At 51.8% G+C, this 22,831-nt stretch overlaps 1 protein-coding gene across 1 annotated transcript; it reads left to right on the plus strand.

The window, feature by feature from the left end:
- The first annotated feature begins 521 nt into the window (after positions 1-521).
- CSF2RB (colony stimulating factor 2 receptor subunit beta) lies at positions 522-22,319 on the plus strand. Its single transcript, XM_074983859.1, is given in 12 exon segments — positions 522-816; positions 3,581-3,765; positions 4,418-4,575; positions 4,986-5,157; positions 8,548-8,683; positions 8,773-8,933; positions 9,335-9,483; positions 9,589-9,766; positions 16,139-16,229; positions 16,461-16,530; positions 17,526-17,629; positions 20,698-22,319. Coding segments are annotated over 12 exon segments (2,985 nt in total). The 5' UTR covers positions 522-601; the 3' UTR covers positions 22,064-22,319.
- The last annotated feature ends 512 nt before the right edge of the window (positions 22,320-22,831 follow it).

Below are 22,831 nucleotides of genomic sequence, written 5' to 3' on the forward strand. Positions count from 1 at the left end.
GAGCAGATCGTCTGACCCATGACACTGCGAGCACGCTCATGCACACCCCGCCCCCCATGGACATGGCTTTCCGTGAGGGATCTGTGTGCTCACCCCCTGGGTGAGTCCCACAATGGAAATCAGCACTGCTCATCCCCAGCCTGCAGAAATGAAGGGTCAGGCCCCAGAATCCCTGAGCATGACTTCCACCTACAGCTGGTGGGTGTGCACGTGTTGATTTGTCATTTGGTGTTGGTGCGTTTAGGCCTCATCTGTCCAGCTTCCCTTCCCAACCGTGTTGGTCAGACACTTACTCTTTGTGCACAAAAAGTGAGCTTCTCGGGTACTAGCCTGAACGCAGCTCTTTGGTCATTCAGAAAAACCCTCGGTAGCCCAAGGCTCTTGCTAGACTCCCACTGGTTGGCCAATCAGGGAGTGCACAGGGACGAGCCTGTCATTACCACAGCTCCTGGTCAGCAAACCCCTTCCCCAGCTTCTGGCGTGTGAGGATTGGGGAGGGGGAGATATTTAACCACGGCATACCCAACATGGGAGCCAGTGACAAGTGAGGGACTCCCCGGAGAGCTTAGCCATTCAGACGCCTTCCGCTCGCCTTCCCGCCATGGCATTGGTGTGCACCTCCCATTATTCCTCCCTGCCCATCTCTGTGACCCACCGGCCACACTGTGATGTCTTTCCCCTTGCAGAGAGCCTCCCGATGCAGAACTTGAGCTGCTACAATGACTACACCTCCCACATCAGCTGCACGTGGCAGGAGAGCAAAGCGGCACGTCACTTCCTCCAGCTGAGTCTTCACCATAAGGACAACTTGAAAAAGTAAGTGCCTGAGCCGTGCTCTGCTTCAGGAGGCCTGCGGCTGGGGAACCAAAGAGGTGGGGCAGGGAGGAGGGAAAGGAGCCGCGCTGACAGCCGGGCTTTGAGGAGCACCTGGAGAACCGGACTGGCCCTGCTGCAGGGGAGGGGTGGAAGTTGCCAGTTCTTTTAGCTCTGCACTGAGAAAAGGAGGAGATACAGGAGGTGGCACCAGTCTGTTAATTTTCATTGCCTGTTCTATCCATCTCCTTGATTTCCCTGGGGGGATCCCAGGTGTGAGTGTTGGCAGGGCCTGTCAGCTCTCTGCACCTGGAGGGGATAAAGAGGCACTACAGTACAATGTGGTTTAGGTTCATTCATTGGCAGAAGAGAGAGGCATGGCTCCCCGCTTCTCAATGTTTCCCCGGCTCCTTTTTGTAGCAGGATCAGCAGGAACCCAGCTCTGGCGAGGTCACGTCTGCAAAATAAGGGTCGGTGGAGAGCCCGTGAAAAGAGAGAAGTGGTTATGCCTAGCTTTGCAATTGAGTTTCCTCCCAGAGTCACTGGGTTGTGCCTGTCAGTTTCTTGCCACCCACAACTGTTTCTTGCAGAGAGGGGAAAAGATTCCTCAGGCCCAGAGGAACGGGGTGGGCAGAGAGGGAGAGGGACAGAAAGGGAGATGTGGAAAGCAAGAGATGGGGAGAGAAGGGGTTGGGCTTTCAGAGTGGGGGAAAGACTAGAGAACAGAAAGGAATTATCTCTATTTTCTTTTGGGGAAGAGACGATGAGATCTTTAGCAGTTTGATCCCATGTCCATTAAAGTCAAGGAAAGGACTGCCCCGATATTACTGGGTGTTGGTGTAGGTCCTAAATGAGTTCATCGCCTCTGGATAGGGTGAGGCAGGGGGAACCGGGAACTGGGTGGCAGCCATGCAGGTGGGCTCCCAGTGCCTCATGGAGCTGGGAAGGAGGTGGCAGCAGTATTCGTGCTCCTCCCAGCTTCAGCCAAGCTTCATGGAGGTGAGAAAAAGCTCCAGCCATTTTAGGGTCCCCTGCTGGCTCCTTCTTCTGTGGCTGGAGAGCACAGCTGGTGAGCGAAAAGGTCAGCTGGCGGGTGGAGGGAGGAATGGGACAATTAGCTGCTTTTTAAAAATAAGTAGGGAAACCCTTTTGGTACCTGAAATAGGGGGTTGTCCTGCCCAGTACAGGATGGATGGTCACCCTACCTCCGGCTAAACACCTATTTTATGACTCGACCCTCGTGTGATGTGGAGGGGCATGTGTGTGTGGGGCTCCTGCAGAGGGTAACCGAGGCAACCAGGTGACACCCCTGTACTGCAGACAAAGCGGGAGGTAGAGCCTGAGGGTTCTGAATTGGAACTGGGTGTTGGAAAGCAGTTGGTCTGGGGTGGGAGAGAGAGAGAAAGGAGGGGCAAGGCCCTGGCTCCGGGGGCCCATCAGGGCCTCCTCTCCCCAGCACGAATTGGAATGACTGTCCCTGCCTGCTGTACTGACTCTCTGTACGACGCTGTGCCTGGCTGGCTAATAAACCCGCTGTTCTCCTGCTGAGCGAGAGTCACTCCTGCCTGCACATGGGGTGCCGAGCATGGGGACCCCTGAACCCCATTGCACCTTGTGAGAATGCTCCAGTGCCCAATCTGTAGGTGAGCTGTGAGGATGCACCCTGGGATGAGCGTGAACTAGTCAGATCACCTGGGTGCTAGTGCGGCAATATGTTGATGAGACGCAACTCTCTGCCTTCCCTCACCACACACGAGCACACCGCTACCGCCAAGGGGCCCAGTGAGCGGTTTGGATCTGTGCATGTGTGAAGAGCAGCTGGCCGAGACTGACCCGGAGCATGGGAGAGGTGTCACTTGTGGTGAGAGGAAAGCACATTGAGGAGTCCACAGCCAGGGTGTGGCCACTTCTGGATGAAGTCACATACCTACAATCCCACAGTTCAGTCATCCTTCTGGAGTGTTCTTGGCTTCCTTGGTGAGCCCAAGCTGCCACACAGCAACGCCCAGTAGTAGTGCTTTTTCTCCTCTCCAGAGGGCTAAGAGATTTCGTCCCTCCCTCTGAGCCTGGCTTCGAGTATTCACACCTTTGTCTTGCCTCGACTGGACCACTGCAAGGCAATGTACCTGGGTATGAAGCCTTCAGTGTGTAGAAAATTCCTCAGCAAGATGGGCTACTGTGACCTCACGAATGCTCTTCACACTGGTTTCCTGCAGAATTTCAAATCAAGTTAAAGGTCTTGTCCTTATCTCCAAGGCTGTCCATGGCCTGGGCGCAGGCCTTCTAAGAGGCCGTCTAGTGTGCAAGATCAAGAACTGTGATTGACAACTCTGCTCCTCTGGCACAAACAACTCTTGTCTCTGAGAGCAAAGCTCATCTGTGCTGGGGACAGAGTTCTCTCAGGGGCCACTTGGAGACTTAACATCACCTCCTGCCACTCCAAGTGCAAGGTGCTTGCTTCACCTTCTCGAATGTGAATACACAGCAGCACGTGTATATTTCAAAACAAATCCTGATGATAACAAGACACTGCACTTCACATGTTCTTCCCCGTGGGAAGAGGACAAGAGAGTAAGCCACAGATAACAGTTGTGAAATCATATTGCTTAACAGTCTGCTTGAAGCAGCTTAGACGGTATGGTGATGAGCACAGTATAAGAATCTACATAGACTAGAACAGAGTGTGGGGAAGGTTTTGGGAGCCTAACTGTGGATTTTCTACCTGTACTTAAATCAGCTGCTGCTAAGCCTCTCTTTTTACACACAGTGAAAGCACAAAGATCCCATGTGAGCCTCAGGGAGCTGAGGGGTTGCCAGTTGGCCAGGACGCCAACCAATGGTGGAGCTGCTGCATGAACCACACTGCATTTGGAATTGGGGTGAAAGACAAGTACAGCTTCAAACCTGATCGATTGCTGCAGGCCAAGCTGAATGTCAGCCTCTTCCAGAATGGTAAGAGTAAGTCACCACTGCTACCTACTCCCCAGGAATATTTGAGATCCTTTGAAATGAATACATGCTCTGCCCTGGTCCCCTAACCATAATCAGGAGTCCTGATCACAAACCTTTAACCTCACTTCTTTCTGTCAGCCTGTTATCTTGCCAGGAATAGCTTCATTGCCATTGTGAGACCTGTGTTCCCTCTTCTTACATGGGGGACCATGGATCGATGGATGGATGGATTCCTTCCTTACCTGCCTACAATGGAAAAGCTGGCCATATTCCTCCCAATTGACTGACTCCCTTGCTCTGGCTGTGTGTACCTGCCATTAGGGAAAAACTGCTGTCAAACAAATCTTTTCACTCAGAAAATTACACAGCAATATGTCTTCTCCTTTCAATGAAGACAGCACTTATTTCCCTATTCCTCTTTGGTTCTGCTCACCTCCTTTCCCCTGTGGTCTAGGTGCCCTTATTTGTTCCACTGCCAAGTGCCACCAGGCTCAGTTTGTTTCTTTGTTGAAGCAGGCTGAGAAATCCCACAAAAGCCTGACACTGGGCAGACGTGCTTTGTTCTTGATGGAGATCAGAATTAGGCCCTCTGCCTTGTTCTCATCCTCATCTACTAATAATCACAGCCTGCGTTGTTCTGTCTCATTTCCAGTCCAGCCCCTCACACCTCAGAAGCTCCAGGTCAATGTCACAGAAGCAGGTGATTTCTTACTGGCTTGGGAGGCAGCTGGAGGGAGAAACGGAAGCCGCTGGCTGCAGAATGCACTGGAGTTTGAAGTGGCCTACAAGAGGGAGTGGGAACGCTGGGAGGTAGGCATGAGGGACGCTGGCATGTGCTGTTCTCGGCAGCACCTTTGGACGGCAAAAGATCATCCTTTGCCATCCTCCAAAACTTGCTTGGCTGCTGCTGAACCCAGCCAATCCCCTGAAATCTGCACGGCTTAGACAGCACGTCTGTGCACGCGGCGGCTGGCGGTGGGAGCATCGGACAGCTCCTTCACTGTCCATCCCGGGCTGCTCATGACCAGAGATCTAGTAAGTCAAAATGCAGCCTGTGCACTGTGAGGGCAACGAGTCCTGCACGAGCAGCATCTGGCTCTGCATTTCCCTGGGATCACAGCTCTGACTGTGCTTGGCTAAGCAGAACTGCCCAAGGAAAGGGCCCTCCCATGACTCGCTAACAAGTCTCTCTCTCCACCTCCGCTGTCTCCTCCTGACAGAACTCTTCCTCCGTGTCAGTCACAAACGCCTCCCACTTCCTCCTGAGGCGTGATGTCCTTGTTCCGGGCAACACCTATGTTGCTCGTGTGCGATCCAAGCCAAGCCGAAGCGGTGGTTGGTCTGGACAGTCCAGCGAATGGAGCACTTCTGCGTCCTGGAGGTCCCAGGAAGGTAATTCTGGAAGCCAAGAGGTCATGGGATGGGAAAGAAGGAGGGAACATGAGGAGATGCTGGGAGCAGAGGGCTATTGCGTTTCATTGCCAGAGAATATTGGGGCTGAGCTGATGACATTGGAGAATCTCTGAAAATGGTGCAGTTTCACAGGGGCTCTCTTTGTTGAATTTCATTTTGTGTTTGATAGTTCAGATCACCAATTTTTCAGGATTCTTCTGAATCTTAACTCTCTCCTCCAAAGTGCTTGCAACCCTTCCTTCAAATGTTTGTGTCATCTGCAAATCTCACCAGTATACTTTCTATTCCTACATCCGGGTCATGTAGAGGTATGTTAAATAACACTAGATCTAGAACAGCTTCCTGTGGAACAGTACTTGAGTCCTTCTTCCAACCTGACTTAGTTCCATTAATTGGGCTTCTTTCTTTCTGGTTGTTTACCCCAGTATGTAGCCACTTCATGGTCATTCTGCCTCGTCCACATTTCTGTATCAGTGGCTATATTTACACTTGCATTCCTCTTTCGAAAGAGGAATGCAAATCAGGGAAGTCAAAAATATAAATGAGGCACTGATTTACATATCTTGTTCTTCAAATGCATAATCTCTTTTTGGAAGAGATTCTTTAGAAAGAAAAGAAGCAGTGTAGGTGGGGCTCCTTCAAAAATAAACCCCATCTTCGAAAGAACCCTTCTTCCTGAAACAAAATAGGAAAAATGGGCTCTTTTGAAGATGGGTTTATTTTCGAAAGAGCCCCATCTACACTGCTTTTTTCTGTTGTGAAAGCATCTCTTTCGAAAAGAGATTCTGCAAACTACGCACAAGATATGTAAATCAATGACTCACTTGCATTTTCGATTTCCCTCATTTGCATTCCTCTTTCAAAAGAGGAATGCAAGTGTAAACACAGCCTGTGTTACCAGAATGTCAGGGGGGACTGTGTCCGCAGCCTCGCTAAAGTCCACCTATATCCCCCACATTCCTCCTGTCCACCACACCAATTACCCAGTCAAAGAAAGAAATCAGGCTGGTTTCACTCATTCTGTTCTCAGTAAATCCATGCTATCTGCCTGTGGTTACCTCTTCCTACTCCTTGTATTCAGAACTGTATGTTTTACATATTGCTTTAGTAGTTTCCCAGGTATCAAGCTCAGACTGACTGGTCTGTAGGTCTCCAGTTCCTCTTTTTAAAGCCAGGCCCTGTGTTAGCCCTTCTCCAGTCTTCCGGATTCTCTCATGTGCATCCGGAAGTTTGCAAATATTTTTACAAGTGGCAGCTAGATTTCTTCAGCTAATTCCTACAGCCCCCTGGAGTGAACAGTATCAGGCCCCACTGACTGAATTCATTCAAATTAGTCAGAAGATCTCTGATGCACAGGTGATAGAACTAGAGGGGCGTGTGTGTGTGTGTGTGTGTGTTGCAGTACCCCCAGGCTTGAAATGATTTCCATTATATCCAGGGCTTCCAGTTTGGTTCAACAACTCTCAGCACCCACACTATACAGATTGTTCCAGCACCCTGCTCTGACGTGTTGTTTTTATTTACTCTGTTCTGCATCCCTTCCTCTTTATTGTCTATGGAAACTTCACTAGTCATCCCATCACATGGTATGTTAATGAAAGACAGAAGCAAAGGAAGGCAGAGCCAGTCAATGCCTTGGCCTGCCTGACATGGTCCCAAGGGCACAGAGCTGGGGTTACAGCCCACAGCACAGACACTGAGATCCACTCAGCTCTGGGGAGACTCAGTCGAAAGGACTTGACAGAGCACCCAGGTGTACAGCCCCAATGGGACCAAAACCTGGCACAAATCTGTCTTCCTACACATAAAGTTCGCACAGAGTGAGCTCACAAGCTGTTTGCCCCTTTATCAAGCAAAGAGGATAAGCACAGCTGTTGTCCCCACCCCCAGGGAACAATTATTTACTCTGTAACAGAGAGGGAGCCGTGCTAGTCTGTACACTATCAAAACAAAAAGCAGCCAAGTGGCACTTTAAAGACTAGCGAAATGGTCTAATAAACCATTTTGCTAGTCTTTAAAGTGCTACTTGACTGCTTTTGGTTTTTATTTACACTGTGTTTATTTTGAAAACAAAAGTGATTTTACTGTAGGATTTTGGCAATTGCAGCTGTAGCAGACAGATCATAGGAAGTTACTAAGCAAAATGAGACCAAACATGCCAGCTAAGGTTAATACTCTAAGAAACTTGTTACATGCAATTTCTCACCTTAACAGGGGATCTAATCACCTCTTCTCACGAGCCAGCCGCCTAGCCTGGGCACCATCCTTCTACCTGTTCAGTCTTAGCTGTTTCCCACAGTCGTTTTCAGAGGCAATCGTTTGGTTTACAGCCTTTATATCTATTTTGCAAAGGCGGGAATCCTTTCTGTTCAGTTCAAACAGTTCTTACCAGGAGTGGAAATGTATGGCACCCAAATGGGTTCCAGCAGCAGGTGAGCTGGCCACATGTCGTGGCAGGACTAGCCATTGTTCAGGCTTCGAGGAAAAGCAAGGCTACACAGAGATCCGTGTCCTTCTGGAGTATCCGCTGGGCTTTTGGGGGCAGTAGTGGAGTCTCCACTAAAGATGGCTTGAAGTTTTCTGTAACAATGCCAAGCCTGTGGCTCCCCACTAGAGCAATTGTTAGCCTCCCTGATCTTCTGATACAGCTCCTCAGCTTTCACCCAGCACTGCTGCTGGTCCCTCCTGTATCCCGTCTCCTCCATGTCCTGAGTGATCTTCACCTGGAGGCTGACATTTCTACCGCTGGGTCAGAGCTGTGCCTGGACAGCCTCTTCTCCTCACTGACCCAGGAGACCCCCTTCCTACATACTCCAGGCAGGAGCATGTCTCTGGCATGTAGCCAGCATGGTCAGCTGGGCATTTGCTCGCTTTAGCATTGTGAGGTGGACTGCCAAGCTGGGCAAAGAGGAAATGGGCTTTGAAGAATTCACAGGCTTTAAAGAGGAAAGGTGCCTTCCTGCATATCTGGCTGCTGAATAAGGGAGTTAAAATCAAGACCAGAGCAGACAGAGGCATTGTGGGTCACTTCCTGGAGACCGCTAACAGCCCATATAAGTCAGGTTGTGCCTACACTGGTACCGCATCAACCTAACTATGTCTGCCTAAACTCTGTGCTGCTCGTGGAGGTAGAGATAAGTGAGCACAGCGGGTGAGTTAAATTAGCAGGAGTGAAATTTTAGTGTAGACCCTTGCACAGGTCAACATAAGATGCCTTGTCTTAACCTAACTCTGTAGTGTAGACCAGGTCTAAAAGGATTTTCTTCCTCTCTCAAAGACTGCAATGAGTCCCTGCTCACTGTCCTCCCCATCCCATCCCATCCGATCCTGCCCCTCCTGGATTGACATTAACCATTGACTCCTCACTAGGGGATGAGGCTCAGCCCAAGAACCTTCGCTGCCTCTTCAATGGGGTGGATCGGCTAAAGTGCAGCTGGGAAGTGAGAAGAGAGGTCAGCAGCTCAGTCTTGTTCACGCTCTTCTACACAGCCACATCTTTGTCAGAGTAAGTGACCTGCCCATGGCTGTCTGTGCTTGTCTTCCCGAGTCTGACCACCCTTCCGGCCCACTCAGGCTGGCTGCTCTCTTCCCCAGAGAGGCGGAATGCTTTCCAGTCCGAGAGGAGGACGTGCCTGGCAGGCTTTACCTGTTCCAGAGCTGTGAGATCAATGTCACCAACCCCAGCAGCCTGAGCCAGTACCTCATAAATGTGCGACCCAAGGAGGAAGAGAAACTGATTGAAGCCTACAAAAACAGTGAGACTCTATTTGCATACTCAGCCCAGGGCCACCTCGGGGTTCTCCCCCAGCCTAGGAAGCGCTTGGGTTGGCCGAGAGGTGGAATGGTTGACAAAAGAGCTAGGCAGTGATGTGTGGGTGGGACCGATGGCTGGTAAAGAAAGCTCCTGGCACTGGAGCTCCTGCCAGGCCCCAACAGAGCTCTGCTGGGAGAGGTGGGGAATGGGTGTGCAGAAAGGAGATATGTGAGGCTGGGGCATGAGTCTTAGCAGGCCTTGGTGTTAATCTGCTCAGACAGCAAGTTGTGCACCAGCGTATCCTTAGTCCTGCCAACAGCACGGACTGGGAGAGGGTCTGGGCAGGGAGACAGGCTGGTGGGGAGATGGATGTATGTTCCTAAAGTGGTGTTTGTGTTCTAGTCAAGCCACTTCCACCTGTCAACATCTCAGTGACAAAGGTGAAAGACCAGGAGTACAAGCTGAGGTGGACAAAGCAGACCCTAAGCTATGAATATATAGGCCAGAGATATGAATTCATGTACTGGAAGACCGATGATGACTCCTTGGAGGTAGGTGATGGTACTGCTGGGAGGCCAGGACTCTTCGATGGTAGGAGATTGGGACAGAGAGTTCCTTTCCCCTCCTCCACCTCTTCTCTTTTCTTCTCCTCCCAGAATGCACAGTTTATAAGCATTAGCAATGACGCGCCTCCCTTCATCTTCACTCTGAACATGCTGGAGCCCTCCACATGCTATACGGGAAAGATGAGGGCGAGGGTGGAGGTGCACAGCTTAGCATACAACGGGCCCTGGAGCGAGTGGAGTGAGGAGTGCACGTGGGAAACTGAGAGTGGTACGTGCCATCTGGGCTACTGTTTTGGGGCTTTGTGGGGAGGGGGTCGAGTCCCATCCTAGAGAGACAGATCCTTGGTTTGGTGCTTCAGAGGAAGTAGATTTCATATATTTAATTAAGCATAGAGCCTGACCAGTGTCCTCATGACACCTGGCTACACATTTCATCTTACAGTAGAAGCAGTAGTAGCATCCGTCAGTCTACATAGACTATGGATCGCGCCCTTCGTAGTTCCATTTGGTATCCTCATTTGCAGTGTCGGCTGTGACTGTAAAGACCCACATGAGAGTGACAGTCCTTGCTGCATCTGTTGCATATGTAATGGGTGTCTGGCAGGTCCTTGCTGTGCTTTCTGTGGGCTCGCTTCTCCTTTGCTAGCTGTCTGATCCTCAACTCACCCTTCTGAAGGCCCTTGTATAGTTCCTGCCTCCATCGGCTGTGATCGTCTGCCAGCTCCTCCCAGCTGTCTGGCTTGATGTCTACTTCCCTGAGGTCTCTCTTGCAAACATCTTTGTAGCGCAGCTGGGGGCGTCTGGGAGGTCTTTTGCTAGAGGCTAGCTCGCCATACAGGATGTCTTTTGGGATCCTTCCATCATTCATCCTGTGGATGTGGCCAAGCCAGCGGAGCCGATGCTGCCTGAGGAGGGTGTGCATGGTTGGGATTCCAGCTTGCTCAAGGACGGTAGCGTTGGACACTCTGTCCTTCCACGATATTCCAAGGATGCGCCTGAGGCAGCGCAAGTGGAAGACGTTCAGCCTCTTTTCCTGGCGGGTGTACAGGGTCCAAGTCTCGCTGTTGTAAAGGAGGGTGCTGAGGATGTAGGCTCTGTAGACTTGCATTTTGGTGTGAGTGTACAGCTTGTTGTTATTCCACACTCTCTCGCTGAGTCTGGACAGAGTTGTGGCTGCTTTACCGATCCTCCTATTTAGCTCAGTTTCCAAGGACAGGGTGTCAGTGATGGTGGACCCGAGGTAAACGAACTCGTGGATGACCTCTAACGTATAGTTGTCAATGCTGATTGATGGAGAAACAGCAACGTCCTGAGCAAGTACATTTGTCTTCTTTAGGCTGATGGAGAGCCCAAAGTCCTTGCATGCTTTGGAGAACCAATCCAGCAGCTTCTGAAGCTGGTCTTCTGTGTGTGACACGACAGCAGCGTCATCTGCGAATAGCATATCTCTGATGAGGACTTCTCGCACCTTAGATTTAGCTTTCAGCCTTGCAAGATTAAACAGTTTCCCGTCAGATCTTGTGTGCAAAAAGATGCCCTCTGTTGAAGATGCAAAGGCGTGTTTAAGGAGGAGTGCGAAGAAGATCCCGAACAGTGTCGGAGCAAGGATGCATCCTTGTTTGACGCCGCTCCTGATGCTGACAGCATCCGATAATGTGCCATTGTATTGGATGGTTCCTGTCATGTCTTCGTGGAAAGACTGGATCATCTTGAGTAACCGTGGCGGACATCCTATCTTGTGGAGCAGTTTGAACAGTCCATCCCTGCTGACCAAGTCGAAGGCCTTGGTTAGGTCGATGAAGGCAATATAGAATGGCTTCCTCTGCTCTCTGCATTTCTCCTGCAGCTGCCTCAGAGAGAAGAGCATGTCGACGGTAGATCTCTCTGTGTGGAATCCACACTGTGATTCAGGATACACCCTCTCAGCAATCTTCTGGAGTCTGCTGAGGATGACGCGAGCAAACAGTTTACCAGTGATGCTTAGGAGGGAGATCCCACGGTAATTGTTGCAGTCGCTTCTGTCTCCTTTGTTCTCATACAAGGTTATGATGTTAGCGTCGCACATGTTCTGTGGAACCTCTCCCTCTCTCCAGCACAGGCACAGTAGCTCATGTAGGGGTTCCAGGAGGGTGTCCGTGGCACACTTGATTACCTCTGGTGGTAGACCATCCTTGCCCGGGGCCTTTCCTACTGCAATGTTGTCGATGGCTTTCCTCAGTTCATCCACAGTTGGTTGCTGGTCCAGTTCGTCCATTACTGGTAGGAGTTTGACGGCATAGAGGGCTGAGTCGACCACAATGTTCTCGCATGAGTACAGCTCGGAGTACTACTTGACCCAGCGCCCCATCTGTTTGGCTTTGTCACTGATGACTTCACCAGATTTGGATTTCAGAGGTGCCATCTTGTTCTGGGTGGGTCCTAATGCCTTCTTGATGCTCTCGTACATTCCCCTGAGGTTACCAAAATCAGCACTGGTCTGGATGCTGCTGCATAGCTCGAGCCAGTAGTTGTTGGCACGGTGCCTGAGTGTCTGCTGTACTGTTTTTCTGGCTGCTCTGAGCGCTTGCAGGGTATTCTGGCTTGGTGAACGTTTGTACTCCAGGAGCACAGCGCGCTTTTTTCGATGGCTGGAATAATCTCATCGGAGTTAGCTTCAAATCAGTCATTTGTGTTTCTAGCTCTTCTTCCAAACACTGACAAGGCTGTGTTGTACATTGTATCCCTCAGATGCTGCCATCTGGATGTCACATCGGCACCCCCAGGGTTGCTGCGCAGATTCTCCTCAAGGGTCACTCTGAACTTTTCAGCTCTCTCTGAGTTAGCCATCTTTCTGGCATCGATGCAGGGCCTTCCAGTTGGTTTAGAGCGGTGCAGCTTCTTGGGAATCACTTTGAGTTTGGAGCAAACTAACAGGTGATCTGTAACGCAGTCAGCACTATGATAGCTGCGTGTCAGAAGGACGTTTCTGTGGTTATCAAGTCTAGCGATGACCACGTCTAGTTGATGCCAGTGTTTTGAGAGTGGGTATCTCCATGACACTCTGTGCTGTGGCTTGGTTTGGAAAAATGTGTTTGTGATTGTGATGGAGTTGGGGGAGTGCATGTGTGAGTCAGGCTGGATGTGAGAGGCAAGGAGAGCAGCTCCCAGTGGCTAAGGATGACCCTGGGGCTACAACTGGCAGGTAACACCTCTGCCCTGGACAAAGAGGAGGGAGGAGCCAAGCTGGGTTTTTGAATCGGGGGCAGCAGTTAGAGGTAGGGGAAGAGGAGCTGGAAGGCAGCCAGCCCGAGGAGGGGGAAAGCTACACCCCAGAGGGGCACCCCTCGGGGTCTTCTCCCCAGGACGGGTTGGAAGGACTGTCTCTGACTGCTGTACTGTCGCTTCTGTGAGAAACTGGGCATCTGTTGCCTAATAAACCTCCTGTTGTACCTGCTGAGTGAGAGTCACTCCTGCCAGCGGATGGGGTGCAGTGCAGGGGGACCCCTGAACCCCATCACAGTGATGCACAGATTGTGGTACGTGCAAAGTTCGAGAAGACGCTGACCATTTTCATTCATTTTTCCGCGCACCAAAGTGGCCTAAGCAGGAAGGCCACGAGTCATGATCGGCTCCATCTCTCGCATTGAAGTCACTCAGAATATACAGCTGTTCGCGAGCAGGTATTTGCGCTATGGCAGCACTAAGCACTTCATAAAACTTGTCTTTTACTTCCGGTGCGGCGTACAGGGTTGGGGCGTAAGTGCAGATCAGCTGGACAGGACAGGCGCAAGTTTGAAGTATGACCTGAAGGAGTCTTTCTGATCCACCCATGACTAATTCCACCATTTGTAGAAGGGTGTTTCTGATGGCGAAGCCAACACCATGCTCCCTGGGTTCTTCCTGGGCTTTACCCTCCCAGAAAAAGGTGTAGTCCTTTTCCTTTAGAGATCCCGAATCTGTGAGACATGTCTCTTGCAGACCAGCAATGTCAACTTGGAGCCTCTTCAGTTCCTCATTGATGACAGCGGTCTTTCGGGTGTCGCTGATGTACTGAATATCTTCAGTCAGACCTGTCAGCATGGTCCGCACATTCCAGCAAGCAAGCTAAAAACTTTGATGGTTTTCTTTTCTTGTTGATTTTCTTATTGGTTTGCCTGGTGCTCAGCTTTCAGGTCACTTGTCAGGTTTGGGAACCTTAAGCCTCACACACCCAGTGAGGCAGGTGAACTGTGGCGGGACAGTACCCTACTGGCTGGGGGCTGCCCAGCTTGAGGCGGGCGGTGACTGTCCAGTGAGATGCGATGATCTCTCCCACCGTCGGCGGCAACCCCTGGCGCTCGTTCTCTACGCCAATCAAGCAAGAGCTTATAACCGGTATCTGTTACCTCCCGTGTTGGTTCAGCGCTGTTAGTGATGCTGGAGTACCTCTCCAGGCACGAGCTTGGGCGATTATTGGGACCCTGGGCTGCCCAGACGCCAGTGTTCCCCTCTCGGCTTTACTGATATAGTCCAAAGGAGAGGATAACCTCTACGTCTGGTACCAGCTCAGCTGCAGGAGTTGCCGGGTCAATGCCAGAAGTTGGCACAGAACCGCCTAAGGACTCCCCTCCGGATTTGCTGTCAGGGTTTACTCCCATAGCCTTGCTCCTTTCCAGGATAACCCACAAGGCAGTGGGGCATGGAGAATGTGGGTACAGTCCCACTACCTCTTGTACCTCCCTGGCACCACATGTGCCCAAAGCTCCCTGTGACGACCACCTCGCCTTCCCAGGACCCTCCTCCCCACCCCTCTGCCTCTTATCGGCTACCATCACCCCCCAGATCCTTCCTCCCTGTCCCCTTTTCCCCCATCCACTCCCATGTCTCCTGACTGCACCACACTGCCCCCTATCAGTTCTCGTAGCCCCCAGGTCCCCCTTCCCCTGGCCTCTCCGCACCTGGCCACACGCTTCTGCAGCCCCACGTCCTCCAGGAAGGCGCCGATCTCGCAGCCCAGCCGCACCCTGGGTCCCAGCCAAAGCTACCAACTCTTCATCTGGCTACGGCTGTCCCTGGTGCCCCACAGATCTGGTGCGGCGCGTGCATGCAGGGAGCGCAGGACTGGGCCTGGAAGCCATGAAATCTTGGCCAGCATGGCACAAGCAGCTTCCGTGGGTGCTGCCATCCTCACAGCTGTACCAGACGCCCCCAAACCACTTGCCCACCACTGACATCCCTCGATCACGCCCCCTCCCCGCTCCTCTTGCTGCAGCGGGTCCCTCAGCTCCAGCCAGCAGTTGGGGGTGATGCTGCCTCTTACACCTGAAGAAGTAACTAGCTCCCTCTAAGCTCCCCCTCTAAGCTCCCCTCTCAAAACTCCCTCCTGTTAGCAACCACCCCGGTCGCATGCTCCCTGGTCACTTGCCAGCAGGGCTTTAGAGCTCTGGCCTACCTGAGAGAGCCCCTCCCTCTGACGACCGCTCAGCCAATCGGCACGCAGCCTGAGCACATGGCCAGCCTGAGCACATGGCCTTTCAAACAAACAAACAGACAGCTCAGCACTCCAAACACCAAACAAACAGACAAACCCAGGCCCAGAACCCCCAAACCCAGGCACCCACACACTCCAGAGAGCCACTTACCCAAAGGTGCTGTAGTTTGCCCCCTCCTTCCCCAGGACAGCCCCTCTCAAAACTCCCTCCTGTTAGCAACCACCCTGTTCGCATGCACCCGGTCGCATGCTACCTTACATCTTACCTTACCTTACAGCATCTCATAGGTGGGGGTTTAATTGGTTTATCTGACTGGGAGCCCAGGGTGTACATTCTCTGCAGGGAGAAGGAAATAATATGAAAAGCTGGGGCTGATAGTGAATGAACTAGGTGAGAAGGGAAGAAGGGCTCTGTTGATGGGAAATTCACTTCTTCTGGCTTGCCTTCTGCCTCTTGAAACACATAGCAGAGATGTTGACAGGAGAGCATTCTGCCATTGATTTAGCGGGTCTTCACCAGAACTGTTAAATTGACACAGCTTCTGTGATTTCAGCCACATTAATTTAGCTTTAAGTCCTCAGTTTCAACTTCACTTGAACAAAGATCTTTGGGAATTTCTTGAACTTTTTTTTTTTTTTGTAGTAGTTCTAACATGGGACTGGGGAAAACAGGGACTTGTGGAACATATCCTCTTTGGAACTGACCTAATGAGTTCTATAATGGGGATCCCCATTTCTAGGGCTCCTCTTGAGAGACCCTGCCCTTTGCAATTGTGCGAAAGAGTGAATTCTTTCTTGAGATAGTATGATGTATGAGGGCATAGAGGACTCACACAAATACAAGCTCATCCCTAGATGTTTCCACAGCCATAACTGGTTGTCCAGAAGCTCATGAAAAACCCATAAGAAGAGACTCAGATCAAATTATAAGTTGGATTTAGCAAACAGGTTCACAGATTCATCCTCCTTATACTTTGCCCAGCTCTGCTGATTAGGTCACACCTAGTCTAACCCCCACAAGTGAGTGTTCCATAGTCTAACAGACCTTTCACTTAGGATATGCGGCTGGATAGGCAGCCTATATTTCCTGACCTCAATATCATCCCTCAAGAGCATCCAGAATGTGTATAAAATGAGGTCATTTTTGCTGCTGTCTTCTTATCTCTTTTTCTTTCTCATTCGTCTGTTCAGTCAGGTCACCACTGATTCTCCCACTGTTGGTCTCAGTCTTCACCATCATGCTCGTAGCATTTGGCTGCTGGTGTTACACAGTTCTACTCCGGTAAGTCTGCCCTGGGAGTGGGAGACATATTGGTCAACTGCGTACAGGGAGGGCAGAGAACAGGTGCTGCATGGGCACATCAGCTGGGAATACGCCTGGGGTGCATCTCAGGCTGCAGCTTGAGTGTAAGGCTTTCAGAAGCTCTGTGTTGACAAGGGGCCCAGGGTCAGGTTGTGTCTACTGTAGCCTTCTCACTGGAGAAGTGACCCTGCAAACTCTGTCTTGTTGCAGTAAGAAGAAAAAGTGGGAAGAAAAGATCCCAAATCCTGGCAAGAGTCAGCTGGTCCAGAGCTACCTCCAGGTAAGAGAGAACTGAGCTTTCCCCTTTCCTTTGGCCTACTCCAGCCAAAGAGTACCCAAGCCCTCGGGTCAGGCCATTTTACAGGGTTCAGCCCCTTCTGGCCAACAGAGCCCTTTGCCAAAATCTAAGAGATTGTAACCAAACCAAACTCCCTGGCTGGCTGGGCTCAGCTGGCCACCTTGTCCTCGCAGCCACCCCATCCTTTCCACTTATCCCCATGACTTGTCTCTGGGTCTTCTGCTTTCAACAACCCCCACTGCCCAGCGGCTGGCATGTGGCTCCCCTCGCTCAAGGGCTCAGGTGGGCTAATGCTTTTCAGGGTTCCTGTCTCAGGTCCAGCTTACTGCTCACCTCTGGCGTAGTCTGTGTTCTGGCTCCCCCATTTCTCCCTCCTCTCAGGCTACTTCACCCTCCTTTCCTCTGGGTCCTTCCTCCCCCGCCTCACCCGGCTCTTTGTGACCACTAGCCCTTCTCTTCCCTGTCTGCACTTTATTTCTGGTAAGGACTGACCCATCTGCTGCTTTCAAGCAGGCAGATTAATTGGCCTCTCCAGCTTTTATCCCAGGGATAGAGAATCCAGGCCCTGGATTGCCTTGATCCAGCCTGCAGGGCTCAGTGCTCCTCCTTGCCCATGGTGAATCTCCAGGCTTTTGTACGACCTCCACACCCTCTGGCTGGGAGAACAGCACAGGGCAGCACTCGCCTACAGGCTCTACTCCTGTCACTCCCATTGGCTGGGAGGGGACGGGGAGGAGGGAGCCATATTATAGGCTGCCTAGAAGAGTTCTCCTCTGCTTTTTCCTGGGGCATGCTGAGGTTAGGCCTGCAGACCTATTCCACCCCATGTCTCCAGGAGCTATGTCGCCCCCAGGAGGACTCAAAGTGTTACCACACCCTGTGGTATCTCCACTGTAGGGCTGCTGGTTCCCCCATGCTCTCAGGGAATCGCCTTGTCTCAGCCAGGAGTGCTGGTATCTGCCCTGGTCTCTTTTCAGAAAACACCACTTGGGATTCTGCTGCCAAGCAGCCAGCTGGACTTCAGCAAGCAGAGCCTTTCTGAGAAGACAGACCTGGCCAGCTGTGTCCAAGTGCTGGACGGGTGAGTGGTTGGTGGTGTTACTCTCCGAGATGTTACATGGTGATGATGGCATCTCAGTTCCTGTTGTGGCCGATCCCTGCAGGGAGGGGTGGCAAACATACCTGGCACGCATTATAAATATTGGTACGTCCTCCACCACATGCCTGTCTGGAAGTGTCCATGGAGCCCGTGGCCTCCTGTGATTGGATGGGGTTTCTGGGCACAGCTAGAGAAATCAATCCAGGGTACCTTTGCTTAAAATCTGGGCCACTCACAGCCCCCGGCTGGAATTTCCTTCTCACTAAGGCAAATCCAACCAGCCACAACAGCACCTCTGCCAGCCCTCTGACCAGCCAGAAGCCACACAAGCAAACCCACAGACTTCTTATCTGCTCTACCAGCCCAGATCAACAGCCCCCAAATTCAGGTGAGCGGTTATTATACCTGTTTCACCCAACACCACACAGATTCTTCCAGACTCCAAAGAGTCCAGCCCCAGCCCCTGTTTAAGATATACTTGGATCCTACCCAAAACAACACATTCACCAATCCTTTAGATCTCAATATCTATAGATTTATTAATAAAAAGAAAGAACAGGGTTAGAGAAAAGAATTGTTAAAGAAATACTTTAGATGTTTCAATCATTACTACTGATGCAGGCCAGCGGTGTTATTTGCTGATTTTTAAAAGTCTCTGAAAGTTCATTTCAGGTTACATAGATTAGTTATTGGAACTTTGTAGGTCTGGCCTGCTGGAGTCCACAGGCTGGGCATGAACCTTGAGGACCAAAAACCAAAACATCCAAGACAGACCCTCTAAGTCCACATCATGGCTCTCCTTTCTCTTGTGTTCAGGGACCAAGCCCCTTCTTCTTCCCATAGTCCCTTATGGGTCTTCCCCGACCTGACCCAGGTGGGCTGTTGTGGCAAACTGCCATTGGATGAATTCCAGGATACAGTCTCAGATTTCTGAAATGGACCTCTCTGTTTGTTTCTGTCCAGGTCACTTGACCTTTGGGCTGCATCCCATTGGCAAGTCCCAAGCATCTGGGATGTGGATTAGACATCTGAGCACTTGTTTATAGCCCATTCATTCTGGCTGGGGCTGAGTTCACACCCCCTATTGCGAAGTTTAGCACTCAAACATTTTCCAGCACACCTACGTAGCTGAACTCTATAGCTTTACCTACATACATGATACAGACATGTAAGTAGCATACATAGATTTAGGGCATCATCAGCTTTCCTGAGACACCTCACGTGCCTCCATCCCCAGCACTATATTTGGGGCCAACAGCCACACTGGACATCAAAATGGCTTCTAGATCCAATATAAAAATCCAGTCAAATGACACCTCCCTGCTTGGAAATACCGGTTCCGAGCCCTACCACCTTCCTACCTGATCTCACCCTCTGGAAATGGGCTTTACTTCATGTCCTTGATTTCCCAGTCAGGAAAGGGAGGTGGATTAGATCCCCCAGCTCACATGCATACGTCCCTTACTCACCCAATCTCCCTGTCATCTGGAAGTGAGGCCAGGTGACTCTTTTGGCCAATCCTGGCTCTGGCAGCATACAAGAGCCAGCGAGGAGCTGCCTTAGGGCAGAGGATAAGTCCACCACTGTAGGAGAGGGCTGGGGCCAATGTAAGGAGCCCAAGACCGCCCTCCTCACAGTCCCTGGTGTGTGGTTGTGCTGAGGCAGGGTTGGACGTACCCATAGTGTTGTGTGCTGCGGGGGCATCTGGGCTGAGAAGAGTAGCTTGAGAAAGGCCGTATGCAGTTAGAATAGCCTGAGTGCCAATGTGGAGACACTTACAGGTGTACCACCGTCACAGGCCTTGGGAGTGAACAGCCAGGCCTCCTCCCCCTCTTCCAGGGCGTAAAGGTGATTCCAAGGTCTCTTCACCCTGCTCTGTCCCTTCCCAGGCCTGGGGCTCTGGGGAAGAGCTGAGGTGCTGTCCCCTTGCTGCCCTGAGCTTTCCGCTCCCTTCTCCCCATTCTTCCTGTGAGAGTGGTGTCTGCTCCGGAGGTGAGGGCAGGAAGCTCTGTCTGACTTCTGCGCAGCCCTGGAGGGACGCTCTTCCCCAGGAGGCAGACAAAGGAGGGAGGAGATGGGGCCGAAATATGTGTTCTCAGGTACTGCTGCTTGAGACACCGTATTTCCTGACTCTGCAGTTGGTTGCATCCAGCAGCCGGCAAGCACTGGTCACAGCTCTTGTTGACCATCAGCCTTTCCAGGTGTCCTGAGGGGTGTGTGTGTGTGTGCGTGTGTGCGTGTGTGCATGCGCACGTGCACACACGCACGCACTCAGCTGTGGCTTTTAGAGAGTTCAGGCCATTGTTTGTATTTGTTTGAGCCCCCACCTTTCCTGGCCCGTCCCCTCCCTTTCTCTAGTCTACCTCTGGCTGTAAGCTCCTTGGGCTGGAACCCTATCTTGTCATAAGCTCTGCCAAGTGCCGTCCAGCGTCTGCCTCTATAGAAATGTGGTGGAGGTCAGCCTGGGCTCTGCGGGGTGGTGTGCTGCGTGGGTCTCCTAGCCTCCAGACACGCAGAAACTGCTGTACTGGGTCCAACCAAGGGTTCATCTAGTGCAGTGTCCTGCCAAGATGCCTGTGCCAAGGCTGCTGAGAGACTTGCCAGGCCCCTGGCCAAAGCAGCAGGGGGCCCAGGTCTGTGTCCACTCCAGAGATGGGGCCTCAGGCAGAAGGGGCAGGTTTAGGGCTAACCTCCCCCCAGCTAGCTCTTTGGGGTGCCACACGGGGCTCTGGCAGCAGTTTAAAGGACTGGGGGCTCTGGCTGCCACCGCTGCTGCTCTGGCGCTGGCCAAGAACACAGGCCCTTTGCGTGCGCCCTTCTCCCCTCCCGCTTGTCCACTCCCCGCACTGGTGACCCTGGCTAGTGCCAGCTGCTTCAGAGGAAGGTGCAAGAGCTCTGCCATAGGCAGTGATGGGCTAATCTGTCCCCTGGGAAAGATCCTTTCTAATCCCCGGGCGACCTTTCTCCCAGGGTGCCTCTGTTCCACCCCCTGTCTATGCGGTGCTCTCTGCAGGGTGACTTCTCTGGCTCCTCTCGTTTCCCCCTTGCAGACCGACGAAGGTTGGTTCAGCAGAGCTGCCTGAAGCCATGGCTGAGAGGATGATGTGCTTCTCCAGTGCACTGGATCCACAGAATCCATATCAGACTCTGGAAGCGACAGCTCCTGCTCCACGTCCGTCAGACCCAGCTGGCTGCCATCCGAGTCAGGCCAGCAGCCAGTCCTCGCAGCTCGCCACGCAAGGCAGCCGTGCCAAGGTCGCCGCTTCTCAGGCACCCCTGTCCTGCTTTGACTTCAATGGTCCATATCTGCACCTCCCTCACAGGCTCTCCCTGCCTGAAGTTCCTCAGCTCGGGAAAGCTGCCCCAATGAACACCAAGGGGAGGCTACTGTCACTGGAGTACGTGTCCCTGCCCCAGGACGCCCATTCCCAGACCCTACCAGTGGAGGAGGAGAGAAAAGCAGCTCAGCTCTGCCCCGTCTCACTTCCCACTCGGGAAGAGATGAAGCAGACACCTGCTGGCGGGCCAGAAATGCCACACGGCCCGTCAGCAGGGGGGCAAGTGGCACACAGGGACACTGACGGTCAGAGGTCACCACCCGCTGCCACCTTAAACAACCCCTGTCAGAAATGGCCAATGGGGTACGTCACCACAGAAGGTCTGTCACAGATGTCTGCAAGCAACTCCGCCCATCCCTGCCCTGTTCTGGCCCTGCCGGAGGGCGCGGTCAGTGCTGCTGGAGTGGTGATGTCCAGCCCATGCCCGCCCCATGCTACCCAGCACACCCCCAGCCCTGAGAAACCTGGTGACATTGTTCCAGTTCCATCTCCAGCATCAGCCACTCCTTCTGAAGCCAGCAGCTACATTTTGTTCCCCAAGGGTCTACATGGTGCCCCAGAACCCACTGGTGTCTCCTCACCCATCCTATTGGAGGGGGTTGATTTTGGAAAAGCAGAGTCCATGCAAGAGGGCAATGTGGTCATGTTCAACGCTGATGGCACAGAGCCAGTTTTCCTACGCCAGGTGGGAGAATACTGCTTCTTTCCTGGTCTCAGACCCGAAGAGAAGACCCCTGTGGGTGAGAAGGGTCCCCTGGCTGATCAGGCATCAGACGCCAATGAGGCATTTGGAAAGCCACCCGGTGATGGAAGATCTGTGAATGGCAAGCAAGAGCCTGCAGTTCAAATGCAGGCCATTCAGCTCTTCAAAGCCCTGAAGTGTGACGATTACTTTGCTTTGCCTTTGTGAGCAGGATAGGAAGCTGCCACTAGGACCAAGGAGCTGGGCAAGAACTATGAGAGGCCTGGTGAATACAAGAGAGAAGATGAATGGACGAAAATTCCACCATTGGAAACATGTTGTCTCTCATTGTCCCCACTGTTTGTCTCACAAATCCAGGCAGAAAAAAACACATAAGGGAACTCTTCTTCCCAGCTCTCCCTCTTCCCAAATACATGGCAGATGTGAATTAGCACCAGGGCCCCTCTCAACTCTATCAATGTATGTGAACAGAGAGACCAGGAAAGGGAGCCCCACTGGCGAGAGCTGCTCATTATGCAAAGCTCTAATCCCCCTGCCATTATCACATTGGCTGTGCCACGGTCCTGCTGTAATGCTATGAATTCAGTGCAAACTTCACAGCATGAATGATTAAACTCCGTGTCACAGATAAGACTTGGGTGCGTGTACCTGGAATGAAATGCCTTGAATTCTGAAAACAGTTCTAGTTTATTTAGAGACATCATAGTCATCCATTGGTATTAGTGTTGGAAGGCTGTACATACCAAGGAGGGACTGGAATTGTTAAGGATGGCACAAGGTGGGTTGGAGGAAAGGGTGAAACACAAATGGGGAAACTTGGTGGCAGCTGAAAAAACCCCTTTCTTGTGATTCTATCCTGCAGGTTAATGTCTCTAGGGAGGTGATGGAAGCTCTATCACTGGGACACATAAACCCAGCCTGGACAAGTATAGGACGATATGCATTATTGCTGGGGAAAATGGTGTTGGGGCAGGAAGAAGGCTGTGCAGGTGGACAAACTATATGGGTCTGTTTTATCTCTAAGTGCTCCAATATTATGATGTGTTGGATTCCCAGTGAACTGGCTGTTTGTAGAAGATTGGAGCAACAAGTTACTGCTCAGGGGAGGGATAATTGCACCACCAGAGAAAGAACTCAGTTCTT

Source organism: Carettochelys insculpta, chromosome 1 (assembly GCF_033958435.1).
Source record: "Carettochelys insculpta isolate YL-2023 chromosome 1, ASM3395843v1, whole genome shotgun sequence".
Classification (NCBI taxonomy): domain Eukaryota; kingdom Metazoa; phylum Chordata; order Testudines; family Carettochelyidae; genus Carettochelys; species Carettochelys insculpta.